This window comes from Scomber japonicus, chromosome 10 (assembly GCF_027409825.1).
Source record: "Scomber japonicus isolate fScoJap1 chromosome 10, fScoJap1.pri, whole genome shotgun sequence".
In the NCBI taxonomy this organism is placed as follows: domain Eukaryota; kingdom Metazoa; phylum Chordata; class Actinopteri; order Scombriformes; family Scombridae; genus Scomber; species Scomber japonicus.
This window is the reverse complement of record NC_070587.1, coordinates 21,408,080-21,422,702: the sequence shown is the minus strand read 5'-3', so window position 1 is coordinate 21,422,702 and position 14,623 is coordinate 21,408,080. Positions and strand designations below refer to the sequence as shown.

At 41.6% G+C, this 14,623-nt stretch overlaps 2 protein-coding genes across 6 annotated transcripts in view; both read right to left on the bottom strand.

Moving 5' to 3' along the window:
- Positions 1-97: 97 nt before the first annotated feature.
- On the bottom strand, positions 98-7,514 carry pnisr (PNN-interacting serine/arginine-rich protein). 2 transcript variants are annotated; one of them, XM_053326729.1, is made up of 12 exons: positions 7,424-7,514; positions 6,807-6,915; positions 6,151-6,327; positions 5,579-5,817; positions 5,044-5,206; positions 4,056-4,246; positions 3,722-3,862; positions 3,495-3,594; positions 2,823-2,876; positions 2,251-2,445; positions 1,032-2,130; positions 98-467 (listed from the first exon to the last, which is right to left on the bottom strand). In XM_053326729.1, the coding sequence occupies exons 2-12, from the start codon at positions 6,892-6,894 to the stop codon at positions 434-436; spliced, it is 2,481 nt and encodes an 826-aa protein (XP_053182704.1). In that variant the 5' UTR covers positions 6,895-6,915; positions 7,424-7,514; the 3' UTR covers positions 98-433. The 2 variants fall into 2 exon arrangements, with proteins under 2 accessions (XP_053182704.1, XP_053182705.1); XM_053326730.1 differs by lacking the exons at positions 98-467; positions 1,032-2,130; positions 2,251-2,445; ... (1 more) ...; positions 3,495-3,594; positions 3,722-3,862 and having other exon boundaries at positions 4,111-4,246; positions 5,643-5,817.
- Positions 7,515-12,547: 5,033 nt separating this feature from the next.
- The window catches only part of usp45 (ubiquitin specific peptidase 45), a 37,005-nt gene continuing 34,929 nt past the window's right edge, over positions 12,548-14,623 (bottom strand). For all 4 annotated transcript variants that reach the window (XM_053327077.1, XM_053327076.1, XM_053327079.1 and 1 more), the window contains one exon: positions 12,548-13,366. In XM_053327077.1, the coding sequence (XP_053183052.1) occupies positions 13,236-13,366 (131 nt within the window). In that variant the 3' untranslated portion in view covers positions 12,548-13,235. The remainder of the gene's footprint in view (positions 13,367-14,623) is intronic.

The following is a 14,623-nucleotide window of genomic DNA, read 5'->3' as shown; positions in this document are numbered from 1 at the left end:
GATTCTGTTTACTAACATGTTATATTATGTAACTCAAGTATCAATATAGTTTGCTGTTAATTGTGGCATTCAAATAAAAATAACCAGTGACACCAGACAAGGAACAAACATTTTTATTTGACATCTTACAATAACGTTTGGAAAAAAAGTGAATCCTGTTACGGTTTAAAATGATACTGGATCTTTTTTTTTTTTAGTGTCCACCAAGTCTTATTAAGCTTTGCATAATGATACAAGTGAAAATTCCTACCATTCAAAATGTCTTGTTCTTCAGTCACACTTGAAAAAAAAACGTAACATATTTACAAAGATGAAAGAAATGTAATGAGGGGGGTTCACCTACACAACTGCCTCTATAATGAGACAAGCCTGTTTCAACTCATGGAATTTAAAAAATGGTAAAGTGCACAGATCAGGGAGGCCACTGTGCTCCTCAGCGTCTGCTACGACGGGAGGGTGACGCTGACCTGAAAAAGAGGCGTGGACACACAATTAATACTGCACCAATGCATTCACCCATGTTGACTACAAAATACAGACAAGCACAAATACCCCCCTCCCACCAACCATACTCCTAGATCACACAATGTCAGCAAAACTCTAGAGAATACATAGTGCAGGGTCATTCACTTTGATATTACAAAAAGCACTTCATTTGTGTTCCCCCCCTCTACTTTTTTTCTTAGTTAGATGGCCAGATTAACATTTTAATAAGGCACTAAACAGAAAACCAAAGGCCTAAGCTCTTCTTTCAAAAGGGGGGGGGGGCATGTGACTTGTTAAAAATCCTGAAATGGCACATTTGCATTTGATGGATAAGACGCTCATCAAGCATTAAAACCCTTTATTGCATCAGACTTTACACAGTTAAGCAGCTGTGACTGCATGACAGTAAACATTCAGTAATACAATTTTCATCATTTGTGGTTTAGTTATTGAAATATATTAAGAGGACTCCAGAGAAAATCACAATGAGACATACAATAAGAACATGAAATAAGAATAAAAAAGAGAATAAAAACGAATACTACCTTGATCGCGACTTAGACTTGTGTTTGCGGCTTGCCTTCTTACCAGACTTGTGAGATTTTTCCGTCGACCTTGAGCGACTACGTTTGGATTTCTTAGATTTTTTATCTTTGCTAACTTCAGGTGAGGGGGACCTACTTGAGTCAGAGTCTGAGCGTCTCTTGCTAGCTTTGGCGGAGCCCTTTTTGCTGCTTTTGCTGTCCTGCCGGGAGTGCCTGTCGCTCTGTGAGTCGCTGTAAGAGTCACGCTCTTTCCTTTTCTTCAGTTTGCCGTTCTCCTCTGTGACTACGGAGCTGCCCTTTTCTTTTTCCCTCTCCTTTTCTTTCTCTTTGCTCTTAGGTTTGTCTTTCTTTTTATCGGACTCTTTCTCCCTATCCTTATCCTTCTTTTTCTTGTCTTTTTCGTGGCTGCGGCTCCTTTCCCTCCTCCTCTCTCGGTCTTTGCTGGAGGCCTTCTGCTTGTGTTTGCTGCTGCGGCTATGGCTGCTGTCTCTGCGCTCCCTGCTCCTTTTCCTCTCTTTCTCCTTGTCTCTGTCCCTGCTGCGACTGCGGCTGTCTCTGGCCCTGGCTCTGCCTCTGTCTCTATCTCTGGACCTGGATCTACTTCTGCGGTTCCTGCGCTCTCTGGAATCACTGCGGTCTTTTTTGTGGTGGCCTGAACGCTCTGCACTGCTCCTCCTCCTGTCCCTGCCCTTCTCACTACGGTGTCTGTGGGAGCTGTGGCTGCGACTGCGTCGCCGAGCCTTGTGGGACGAAGAGCGGCTGCGCCTCCTTTTCCTTCGTGGCGAGGAGGATCGAGAGGAACTGCGGGAGGACGCGGTGGACGAAGAGGAGGAGGACGAACGACTGCTGCTGTTGCTGGAGGTGGAGCGGGAGCTGCTGCTGTGACCGTTGGCTGGAGAGTCACTGCCGCCTCGCCCTGATCGCTCCTTCCCTCTGCCTGAGTGCCTGCCCTCACTAACCTCTATCTCACTACGAGACCTACGCCTTTCTACCAAGGGCTCCGCCTCCCTCTCTTTTACTTCCTGTTTGTGTGGATTCTCTGATTGGCCCTCATCATATTCCCCCCTTTCTCTGCTCAATCTTTCCTTCACCAGCTCTTCTGCAGAAACAAACAACAAAGTCTCATTTTAGGGGCAACAGGGAACAGGTGCTGGTTAGCCTAAGAACACTCAAACTTTTCACATCAATTACAGCTGTTGACTCGAGCGATGTGTCTCACCACGTGCAAGCAGAGCCTCTTGTGCTTGTTTTTCATGTAGCTGCTGTATCTCCCGCTCTTTGCGGCGGAAGGCATCCTGCTTCTCCCTGATGCGGTGGCGCAGCTCCTCCTCGTCAGTGTCGGAGGATTCGGACCCGTGGACGCTGCGCTCGTCCTCGTCCCCGCTCTCGTCTGAACCGTAGTCACCGAGCCCGCCTGCCACAACAAAGCCCCGAGAATGTTGAGTGTTGGACAAGGGCCGACGTTCTTTCTCACAATCAGGTTCCACTTGTTGAAACACTCAAACTCAACCCAAGGTGAAAGGCACTTGATCCTCTATAGGTTTATACTTCAATCCAATAAGGCCCCCTTAATGACAACGTAACATATATAGCCCTTAAAAAACTAATACTTTGTCATAAAGAGCATGCTTCGGTTATTAAAATCACTGAGATGTCACTTGTCTTAAATAATTGTGGCGATTTGTCTTGTGATAGCAGCTTTTCCCACATTCCCAAACACCCCGCCATGAATTGAAAATAAAAAATAAATACCCCTGCCCTCCCCCCCGTAACAGAAGAAGGGATACTCACTGAGACCAGTCAGAGAAGCCAGTGCACTTGACTGTGCCAGCTGTTTTGCAGGAGCTTTGATTCACATCAACAACAGGAACAACATGTTAAAACACATACTGCCATTTTCTCAAAGGCAAGCGAGTCGCTAGAGAAGAGGGTGGGTCACATAAAGCACTATTCACAAGAGCTGCCATTGGTAACAAGAGAAAAATAAAATAACAGAAACAACAAAAAAAGAAAAAAAAAGAAAAAAGAAAATGGAGAAAAGAGAGAGGGTTAACACACAATCTTCTGTCACACAATCCAAGTCAAACAGTCGGACAGGAGGGAAAGAACCAATCTGTACTAATGCACAGTCACTTCAATGGAGGACCTCACTCGTATCTTAGATGTGGGGTGTTGGTCAGACTCAATGCTGAGACTTTTATTCAGTTACGCAGTCATTCAGCAGACCTTCAATACCATGGACCACGGGGAGCAGTTTTTCAAATGCTGCTCTCTCTTCCTCTGATGCATTAGCAGAGAATGGTTGAATATGCACACCATGTTTGCTGCTCAACCACCCTTGTTTACAGGGCATAATGTGAGTCTAATTTAATTGTACACATAATGGATTCTCTTCAGAGTTTTTAACATAATGTGTTGGTGATAAGTATAGATGATGTGTGAACTGGAATAAAAAGAGCAGACCTCGAGTGGCTTTCCGGTGAGTCTCTTTGGCCACGTGCAAAATCTCTTCATTAGTGACCTCGAGAAGGATCTCTGTCAGAAGAGTTTTTGTGATGATCATCTAAAAAAAAAAAAAAAAAAAAAAAAGGGAACTTCATTATCTTAATTATGTCCAACAATAGTCACATCAGCTGAAACAGTCTACATGCAGAAAAGATCATTGGATGATGATGATCTGATGAACAGACCAGCTGGAATTCTTTTTCCTCTTCAGTCATTTCAGGTTCGCTGTCCTCTGCTGGAGGCGACGGGCTCCGGACGGTAAATTCCTTCTTTATGGGGATCTTTTCATCGTCGTCGTGGTCGTCGTTCCCCTCGTCGTCACTGTCCTGATGCAGACAAAGGCAGAGACTGAGCTTCATTCAACAAAACAGCACAGTGTGATCAATGACGGCTGCAGTCCTGATACATGTGGAGGTTAGAACAGTTCATGTCCTCAGATGTCCTTTCATCAACAGTACAGTACACAAAATGTAATTAGTTCATCAGATCAGTGGCAAAGGACAGAAATCGGTTGCTTACAAATTTACTCTTGCGGGGCACTCGAGGCCCATCACCTTCCTCTTCGGCCTCGTGCTCTTTGACATCATCTTTTGCCATTTCTGCGCGCTCTTTCTCCATTCGCTCTCTCTCCAGCTTCTTTTGCTTCTCTCTGTCCATCTTTTCAAGACCCTCTCTGATCCATGCAGGCAATGTGCGCCTTTTTACAGCATCTGAGGGTGAAATCAAAGGTCACAATTAGTTTTCCACATAGTTATTGCCACCAGAGTTGAGTTTTTATGTTTGTTTACATTAACTCTGCTGACAGTTTCCTGAGCTGCACTGTGCTTTGTGTTATATTGACTCCCTTTTTCCATATCGACTCTTAATTCAACTGTAAACATCAATTACAGCCAGAGTTGAAATGATTAGTTAACTAATTATAAGTTGTCAGGGAGATAATTAATTATACTCTATATTGACAATTGCTTACATAATTTCTTAAACAAAAGATGCCAGGCATTCACTGGTTCTGACTCTAAAATGTTTGACATTTGCTTTTATTAATCATCCACTATATAAGTATTTTAAATATATTTGGGTTTGGAGAGTTTGTTGGACAAAAAAGAAAACTTGTCTGCTGCTGCTGCTAAATCCGCTTAAATCTGGAAAACCAAACAATTAACTGAGAAAAATTAATAGTTTTAACCAACTGTTTTGATGGCAGAATTCCAGCTAACCAGTTTATAATCTCAAGAAATTGAAAATAACATTAAATTACTCCCACAATGTTTCCATACTGTGATTTGAGACAATACAGTACTGTCTGAAGTCATGTCTTTAACACAGTGCAAAAAGGAAAGGCTTAATAACTGATACAGCAGGCAATTTTCCAACAATAACATCAAAATTATTCAATGATGTACAAAAATAAAAAGGCATCACCTTCTTTATAGTACCTGTACAGCACATAAACTGTTGAGTACATGTGTGCACTTGCAATTGGCACATCATCTTAACACACACTTACCTAGTGTTGCTGGGGTCTCCTGTTTAACAGGGAGCTGGATTGGGGAGCGAGGCCGGTCCCTGAAACCAGGTGGTCTGGTATCTCGTCTGCTCTGAGGAGGACCCTGCCAGTAAGGGGAGTGGAAGCCCGCGGGTGTGGGGGCGAAGGATGAAGCAGCTCCATGCTGTGGAGAGAGAGAGCACAACATCAAATTTAAAAGGCGGTTCAAAGTACAGAAGGTCCTCTGTTACTGCCACTAAGGGGCATTCACTGAGCAGGGGGCTGTTGTTGTCTCTGACTTTTATCCATGACTCCTGACTGGGCTAGAAAGTTGGCTTAATTTAAAAACAAAAAAAAGGAAACAAAAATGAGCTAATAAAATTATACCAAACCATGCTGGATCCTCAACAAGCCAACACTTTCCTCTGGACCGCATCAAGAAAGCAATGACTGATACACCTAGATGCTGGGACCCGGCACAGTTTCTATGGATTGCTCCTTCTTGTCACACTAAAACCCAAACGCTTCAACAGTTTCTACTGTAGCATCTGCATACCTGATAATCAAACTGGTTCATGGCCATGGGGGCCAAGGCGTAGCTGTCGGGCTGTGCCCCATACCCATGGCTGTTCTGGGGGTAAACCCCGTGGTGGGCTTCAGAGTTGAACTCCACGCTGTCCTGGCTGTTGCTGTCCTCGCTGGGGTTCACCACATCCATCGGTCCTGACCCTGGAGGGATCCAGGCCTGGTCAGGGGGTGGAGGAGGAGGAGGGGGCTGGCCATGCATTCCCCATTCTGTCAGCCACAAAATAATCAGTAAACAAAAGGAATTCCTACCAAATTCATCATGTTATTCATTCTCCTCAACATCTGCCCAAGGAAGCTTTTGTGGCAGGTCATTGATGTTTAATTAAGCTTGTACACATTAGAGATCACATTACATCAATTCTCTTCAGTCAATACTAAACACATTATACATAAATATTATAATTATATATATATATACATACACACACACACACAGTTGGAAGGAGTTTCTCATCATTTCTAGTACCAAAAAAAAACTGGTGTAAAAAGATGAAGAGTACAGAATGTGAGACAGGCAGATATTCGGGGTTAACTCTGTACCTGGCTGCCACATTCTGCCAAATGCTGGGTCACCCTGGAAGGTCCCATGATTGCTCTGGGCGACAGGTTCAAGGCCTGGGATGTCCTGCCCATTGGGCTGAATTGGTTGCTGCTCTGCTCCTGTCGACTCCTTTTGTGCGATCCAGGCCTGTGCCAGGGCAGCCCAGTCCACTTGACCTGCACAAAGCCAGAAAACACACCCTCATGTGAGTAACTGCAGGTGTATTGAGAAGGTTGTTAAAAGTACCAGTGAAAAGGATTTAGTGGCATCTAGCTGCAAGATCGCAGACTGCAACTAACTGAATACCCCTCCCCTCCAACTCCAAGCACGTATAAGAAACTACAGTGGCCGCAGAACTCGCAAAAATGTGAAAGGCCGTCTCTATAGACAATGTTTGATTTGTCCATTCTGGGCTACTCTAGTAATATGTTAATTGTCAGCCTCTGTGGAAGAGGAAGTAGATATGAAAGGCTCATTCAAAAGTAATGAAAACACAATTCTTATTTTCAAGGGAATATACTCTCATTGCACTTAACAGTATATTCCATTTCTGCCGATATATTCCCCTAAATCTGACACACTAGTCCTTTAAAGCAGAAAGTGGGTGAGCACAGAAAGACCTGCAGGTGTTCTCCTTGGTGCAATGCTCACTGACCTGGATCTTGCTGGTGCTGGAAAGACTGCATCCACTGTTGCTGGCTCAGAGGCCACTGCGGCCAGGGCTGTCCTCCCTGATCCCACATCCCTCTCCTCTGGATTCACACCTAAAAAAAATATGCATTTACATTTTACTCAGCACCTCGAACATCGAGCTTCAGCTGACATGGCGACAGCTGCTTTGCCTGTAGTGCTATAATATCACAGTCGGGTCTTTTCTAATGACCACAATAAATAGCGTTAGCGTGAACTGACCGGCTAGCTGTGTTAGCCGCTCCAGCTAACAGCTATGGACCAGCTCTTTTCAGCCCATAGAGCAAAAAAGCTTTGTAGTGGACAGTTTTGCGTCATTACTGCCGTATAACGGCATAAATAAATGTGGTGCTGGTAAAATAACCAACCTGTCAACCCGCTGCTGGTCATACGTTAGCTAGCTAAGGTAGCTGAACCGAGCTAACAGGAGCTAACGGTAGCTAAGCTAGCGTTAGCAGATAGTAGCACCAATTTTGTTAACCGGTGACCAAATAAGACTCTACAATTGAATTCGCCTCCACGCTAACGGGGACTTGTGAATGAAATGTATTTCAGCGATGTGTTTGGGCAACATAATCCCACCTTTTCCAGACAGTTTTTTCTCCAGCGCTGCGGCTCCAAAATGGCTGCAGTGCACTAGTGAACTAGTGAGCAGCGGCTGGAGGAAGTGTGCATCTACGCCACTGCCTTCACTTCCTGTAGTAATTCAGGCTCTCTATTTAGGCTCTAATTAGCTATAGTCATCGTAATTATGCTCAACATTACACTGTCACTATTAACAACTAAAACCAACAGGGATATGGCTGCAAAGATCATAAAAAGACACACTGAAATGATGCACAAAGTTATTATAAATGCAAAAAAAAAAAAAAAAAAAAAAAACCTAACGAGCAAACAAAATCTTTTTTCTTTTCTTTTTTTTTTAAAAGACGTTTCTGTAATTGTATTTATTTTTTCCATTTAGGTCATGAATGCCACAGGAATAAACTTGGAAATGTGTAATGTTGCACCGCACAAAGCAACATATGATGTTTGCATGTTTATAAGGGCAAAACCATTAAAGAAATCTCTAGGCTTTTACAGGTAGGCTAAGGTCAATTTGATGTTGCCTGTTTAGCAAACTTAGACCTTCACCATTTCCCCTCAAAGTAACAACACTTCTGCATTTAGATTTTGTGCATATCATCCACTATTGCTGCTAAATTTTGATTAATAATTTTGGTAAATTATTTAATTAGTTAGGCCTAGACTAGAGTTAGTTTCTGCACTCGCCACCTAACTATTAACTGGGACTTCTTCATTCAGATGTTGGAGCTTCAAAGCAGCACCTAAAGGTAGCATTGAGTACTCAAATGTGCTTAAAGGTAGCATTTTTACTGTGCAAATCGTCACAATTAGACAATCTGGAATACATGTACTTCATGTGAGCCTTTTTAGTAGAGGAAAGTGTGATGGTCCCATATAAAAGTACCCCCCCCCCCCCCCCCCAAACGAGAAAACATGATGTGCCCTTTAAAAAAAGAGGATGTAATGTAGTGCCCCATAGGTCACTGTTGTAATGGGGTGAGCTGGAGATTCAATTCTATTGAAAAAAAGTTTTTTAAAAGCGCCATTTAGTGCGCCACAATCAAGAATTCTCTAGGGTGCCCCCACATGTGAGAAAACATGATGAAAAAAGGTTTTCTATAGGGTGCACTGTATGGGACAAAAACCTGATAGAAATTAATGTATCCTTTATGTTTGCCGACCATTAGAAACATGAAACATCCTTGAAAACATGTTGTTGTTGTTGCTGACATAATTCCATTGAATTAGTCAATTGAACATAACATAACACAACAAAAGTTCCAAATCTCTCCAAACCTTGCAGATGCCATACATTACACAGAACTATAGAATAGGCAAAGAAAGAAAGAAAACACACACACACACACACACACACACACACACACACACACACACACACACACACACACACACACACACACACACAAAGTACATTTGATAAAGCTAAGACATATATTGCTATGTGATCTTGTGGTAGGGGATTTTGAGGGCACTACACTGTTTAAGAATTAAATTCCCCTAAATCATGAAAAATCACATTGTTCCAGACTCAAGGTTGTACAACCAACAGGATACCACTGGTGTGTGAAAAGATTCTGGGGACACATTCTGGGGAGAGTGAAGTTATTTGATATTTTTGTGGTATCTTTTTTCGGTATTGCACTCACAGCTGGCTGCACACAGGGAACAATGTTATTTGTCCAGCTTGAAGGAAGATTCGTTTGGTGAGAATGAGATTGTAGCTTGTTGTCTAGAGGCATCATTTGTGTTTAATCAACATTTCGCTCATGAGTTTTTGATCAAGGAAGTTGAATATATTTCCAACTTAACTAATTTGCTGTTTTAGCAGCAGCACTGACTAATATATCAGGTGCCCTTAATATTTTTTAGCCCCTGTCCCTCAGACTGCCTCGGTCTGCCTCTGACATCCAGCCAGTAGAAGTGGTGGCTGCTGAAGCTGCTGTTGTTTCTCCTCTACTAGCCCCCACAACCTCTTACCAATACTGCTGTCTGCAAATGAATGAAGCAGAGAAAGAGTTCACAATCAGTGCAGAACCACACTGTGATGTGCACATGCCAGCTCAACAAGCTCCCAAGTCCAGAAGCAGACTCTGCTGTTTTCATTCCACCACTTCACTAACTACCACACTAAACTAAAATCAAACCTTACTGCAGTGGACGAGTTGATCATCATAGGGCACCCAGTCAAGGTCAAGGTCAAAAAGATAAATGTGGCGGCTCAGCTGTGCCTTCAGTTGGCTGCAAAAAAGCATCTGTTGCTGCTTCCTGCCTGAAGACGACTCTGAGACAGAATGAAACTTCCTGTGAGAAGTATTTCAGGGCTGGTGCAGGTTCATTATCATTTAGTGCAAAAAGATAAAATTGTAACATTTAATACATGATAGGGATTCTGTGTTGCATACTGTAAATTGACACAAGACAGGATTAGTTTTTGTGAAAGTGCATCTGGCGTGGAGGACTGTGGATTTTGTACTCCATCACTTACATTGTGAATTCATTATGAAGGGATCTTCTAATGGTCAATATGAACAGGAGTAATGATTACAGAGAGAGAAACAAAATTCAATATAGATTTTGGGCTCCTGACTGTTGTTTTAAGCAGAGTTGAAAAATTGTGAACCTGTCCTTTAAGAGATATGTGTTTATAGTATGTTAAACTCACCCAGGCACTTCAGTTTATACTCTTCTTTTATGTATTTTAAGAGGAATTCATCAAATTACCACAAAGTAACCCACTACCATAATCCAGCCAGTTAACCTCATCTTTATTTCTCAAAGCATATGCATGTCTGTTGGTAGAGGGCAGCATAAGCATGTGGCGTTGTCTTTCCTCAATCATTTTCATTGTCAAAGTTGAACAAAGCAACATTTTAAAAGCCAAATATAAAACATAAACTGCAGTCATTAATAGTCCAGTATTACAGGCTGATGAATGTGATTTCAGCCAGAAGACTGTTTAAGAGCTTGTGACTGCAGTGTTAGGTATAGCTCTTACAGCATGTCACCATTTTCCAAGAACATGTCTGAAATGTATTTAACACATACTTTGTTTTACTTAAGGGTTACATGCAGGTGTTGTTCAGTACACTGCAAAGTGTTACGTTGGTGTTAAGATTGTGGCGTTGACGTGTAAGGACTGTGAAGAGCGAAGCCTCAGGCATGTGCAGAGTGTGTAGAGGTTCACATGAACAAATGTGTTTACCGTGTTGTGCATTAATGCAGGGGACGTGTGGTGGGCTGTCAAACCAGGCGAGACTGACATTGACAATGGCTGTGCATGGTGAGAGCAGTCAAATTTAACCTCCACTGCCAGTAGAAAGGTAGACAGTGAGGAGCGTTCCAGCACCACCTTATCAGTTTCTTACAACTGTCTCACACAGGAGGGGGAGGGGTGGTGTCTTTCATTAACTGAGATTAAATCACATCTAATGCTTCAGCAGCATGTCCCCGAGCCAAAAGCCACCCCCCTGCCATTTTAAAAATAGACAAATACATTTCAGAAAAGATTTGCTCTTTCGTTGGTGGCGGCTTGACAACCTGTTTTAATGTTCCAAGCAGCTCGACTTGGATGTCACAGCATGTGGGAACAGGATGAAGAGCGAGGCGATGTTTTTGGACGTTGCCCTTTTCCTGATTCCACACCCACCTCCTCTTCACCAGCTCGCGACATGTTCTGAAGCAGTGCTGCTTTGCACCCGTCAGGGTGGATCACCGGCGAAGATGTGCTGAATATGGCACCACGGGATACACAGAGACAGCCGAGAGCGATGCTCGACAACATCTCGCTTAGAGTAAAAGCAGGATGACATCAACTCTGAAGCCAGAACAACAAAACCTTTTCCCTCATGATCTCTCTATCTTCTGTGCTATCTAGTGCTGTTGAACAAAAGGGACTAAAACACAAAGAGAGAGAGACGAGCCTTGTAGAAGCTTCACTTCATAAATTAGATTTATTTTGCTTTTGATACAGTATATAGTTATACTCATTCCAAATGTTCATCATTTTGTAATTAAATATGTTTTTTTTTCTGGAAACAAAAATCTGTCTGGAGGAAAAACCCTGCACGCCTGAAGCACCATGATTTTGTATTGTTTTTAGTATATATACAGTTACATATACTCCTTATTATTTTCGTTTACAGTAAGTTATGCTGTACATAAATATGCCACGCGTTTCCCTCTTTGCATTTCCGACTCTGCATGTTTTTTTTTCCCACCATGCGCAGGTTTCTTAACCTGAAGCTTAAGAAAACATTAAACCTCTTTATTCTAAACCTTTTTCCCTTCTACGGTTTTGGCAAATGTCCAACAAGCAAGAAAAAAATGAAAATGTTGTCATCTAAAATGTTTTCATAGAAAAAGATGAACAGCTCATTTGACATAGACATTTCAAGAATAGGCAATACATTCATTATAACATTTAACCCCATGCACATGACAGCAAAGATGTTTTTTCTAGTAGGGCTCAGAGCCTTTTGAGTTTTTTATATCTCTATCTTCTTCTCCTCAACCTTACTGATAGTACTAGTGTATAAGAAGTCAGTCTGACTCTTTGTTGAGCATCTTAATATGTTTGTGTGTACCTACACAGTTAGAGTTGAGCTGAAATACAATGAAGGCAGACAAGGTGCTTTATTGATCTGATAAATGTAGGTTGAGTAGGTTGTTTGTGCAACAACGCTTGAGAACCGTACTGATGACCTGAACGAATGTTAAAGAAACTCCTTGTGTGTTCGGTTTTGATTTTCTGCGATGACTCGCAGTAACAAAACCCGTCTTTGGCAAATGTAATTTAGTGATAGTCTTACATTTATACATTCTGATGTAAAATAAAAACAAAAATGAACAATCCTTTTTTCACCAAAGTAGGCTGTAAAATAACTGTTGTGCTACTATTTAAAGGTGCTATATGTAGCAATTCAAACCAGTTTGGCAATGTGAACTACTTTACGCTATGATAGAATGTAGATTATTATTATTATTATTATTATCATGAATAAATATGGCAAAAGTTTAAACAATTACTATTATTACTGATCAAGGTTCTCAAATATGTGACCACATTTCCCATAAATCCTGTTGTCTTTTTCTTTAGTGAAGAAGACAAACGTGTCCAAATTCATTTTTCCATCTATCATCTATCATTAGCCATTGCCAGAAACAATCAAGCAGAGGCAGCTCCACAACATGTAAAATCTTTAGTGTAGAGTGCTGACAGGGGAGCCCATATTCTTCATGATGGTTGTGCGTGTTTAAGATAATTATAGTAACTCAAACTACATGTGGCATCATTTACTGATGTGAAAATGATACACGTAGCACCTTGAAATTACATTCTCCTGTCTGTCTCTCACTCACTCACTCATTCACTCATACATCTGTGTGTGTGTGTGTGTGAGCAGTGAACACACACGCATTTGACATCGGCTTTTCAGTTTCAGAATGTGGCAGATAGACGACAAAGTTAGAACAGCTCAGGTTCAATAACACTCTTCTCTCCTGACCTCTTCTTAAAGGTTAGGATTTTTTAAAATAGGATACATGAATGAAAATTGGGACTATATGAAAGCAGAAAGTACCTTCTCATGGGTTTCTTTTTTATATCTAAAATTTAGAAATGCCAATTTTTTATTGAGAATTTCTGCTTTAGTAACACGACGCTCATTCCTCACATGTAAGAAAAGTGTGTGTATAGTCTGTCCCTTTTCTTTTCTCCTTCTCAGATACAGTAAGAGGAGTTATACAGGCTGTAACAAAAACAATACAAAGCAAAACAGATATCTAGTATAAAATACTTCCGGTCACATTACAGCATTTCCTCATAGAAGAGCAGGTATGCCTGAGAGTTGAGTACTCTTGACTCTGGTACTGTCTGAACGGTGGTATCACTAATGTAGACCCACTGGCCCTGGGAGCTGCTGCTGGCCTCCCTTGCACCTGAAACACACACAAACACACACACACATGCACAGTGTTAACATCCAGCTTTTTGTGTTATATTTGTTGCTGGGAAGGAAAAAAAAACAAGAAGCTGTTTTAGTAGTATTTCTCTGTCCAGATGTGTTGTCATATGTCATGTTAGAAAGCTTCCAGTTTGGGAAATGGACTTGGAGACAAACTAGGATGATAAATTTGATATGACCACCAATCTTCAAGCAGCAAATCTACATGGTGAAATTAGAGCAGAAGCATCTTAAGCTGCAGTTCCTCTACTAGTTACTGTTACCTTATGATAAACATTAACTATGTGTCTTTTTTGGGCCAAAACAAAATGATGTTTTACACACATCTGCTTGATCACAGGTGTGTCTGTACATCACATTCAGCTGTTTTGGTTACAGCTTGGTTGCATCACCAACACCACCCAATTTTGCCTCAAATTTCTCCACTCTCTGCTTTTCTCTCCTTTTGATCAGGAATAAACTAAAAGTGACATATAACTAAACTATAGTGACATGTACACCAGGGTTAATCCCTGATGGCCTTTTTGCGATATTAGGTTGCTCTGACTTTTCTTAAACTCTGCCCTCTACATTACAACAAGCCCTCATGTTTGGTATGGTCAATGCAAAGGGTTATCCTGAGAGAGTGTGCGTCTGTTTCCCCTCCCTGCTTTAAAAAATGGCTAAATGACATGGTTTCCTGTCTGTACCTTGAAGAAATCCGGTACACCTTGTCTAATTCCCACACCAAGTTTCTTAAGGTCTGGGGAGCTTTAATTGATCAAATTAGGAAGGAGAAGTGTCTCACTGGGACCTAATTACATTGGACCACACCGTATTGTGTTGTCTTGCACAGCAGCGTGTTGTGATCCACCAGGTTAATCTTCTTTCCTGGTCTTCCTTGACCTCTCTGTCTCTGTTGCAACGGCTCGATTCCTGACACTCAGTCCACTGATATTTTAGTCATTGCACGGATTGACATGCATGTGCATCGCTACTGTGAGCTGGCACTTTGTTTTATTTTCATTTTGTTCTGTTTTGTTGTATCGATTTGTCTTTTTTATTGTTAAATAATTAAAAAAAAACATTCAATAACAAATTACGTGTTTAAATTACAATAAGCTTGGAATCATTCATTTGGACAGCAGGATCTCAGAACATAATAATGACAATGTTTGCTTCAAAACACAAAATTGATGAGTAACATGAGACAAAACATGATAACATCTGTTAAAGCCTTTGATACATTTTT

What these genes read in the sequence shown, in the direction of transcription:
- pnisr (XM_053326729.1), bottom strand. Translation starts at nt 6,894, where the DNA reads ATGTGGGATCAGGGAGGACAGCCCTGGCCGCAGTGGCCTCTGAGCCAG. An exon ending in AGGAAAAAGAATTCCAGCTG is followed by an intron (nt 3,595 to 3,721) that starts GTCTGTTCATCA and finishes TTTTTTTTTTAG; the next exon opens with ATGATCATCACAAAAACTCT. An exon ending in TCACCGGAAAGCCACTCGAG is followed by an intron (nt 2,877 to 3,494) that starts GTCTGCTCTTTT and finishes TGTGAATCAAAG; the next exon opens with CTCCTGCAAAACAGCTGGCA.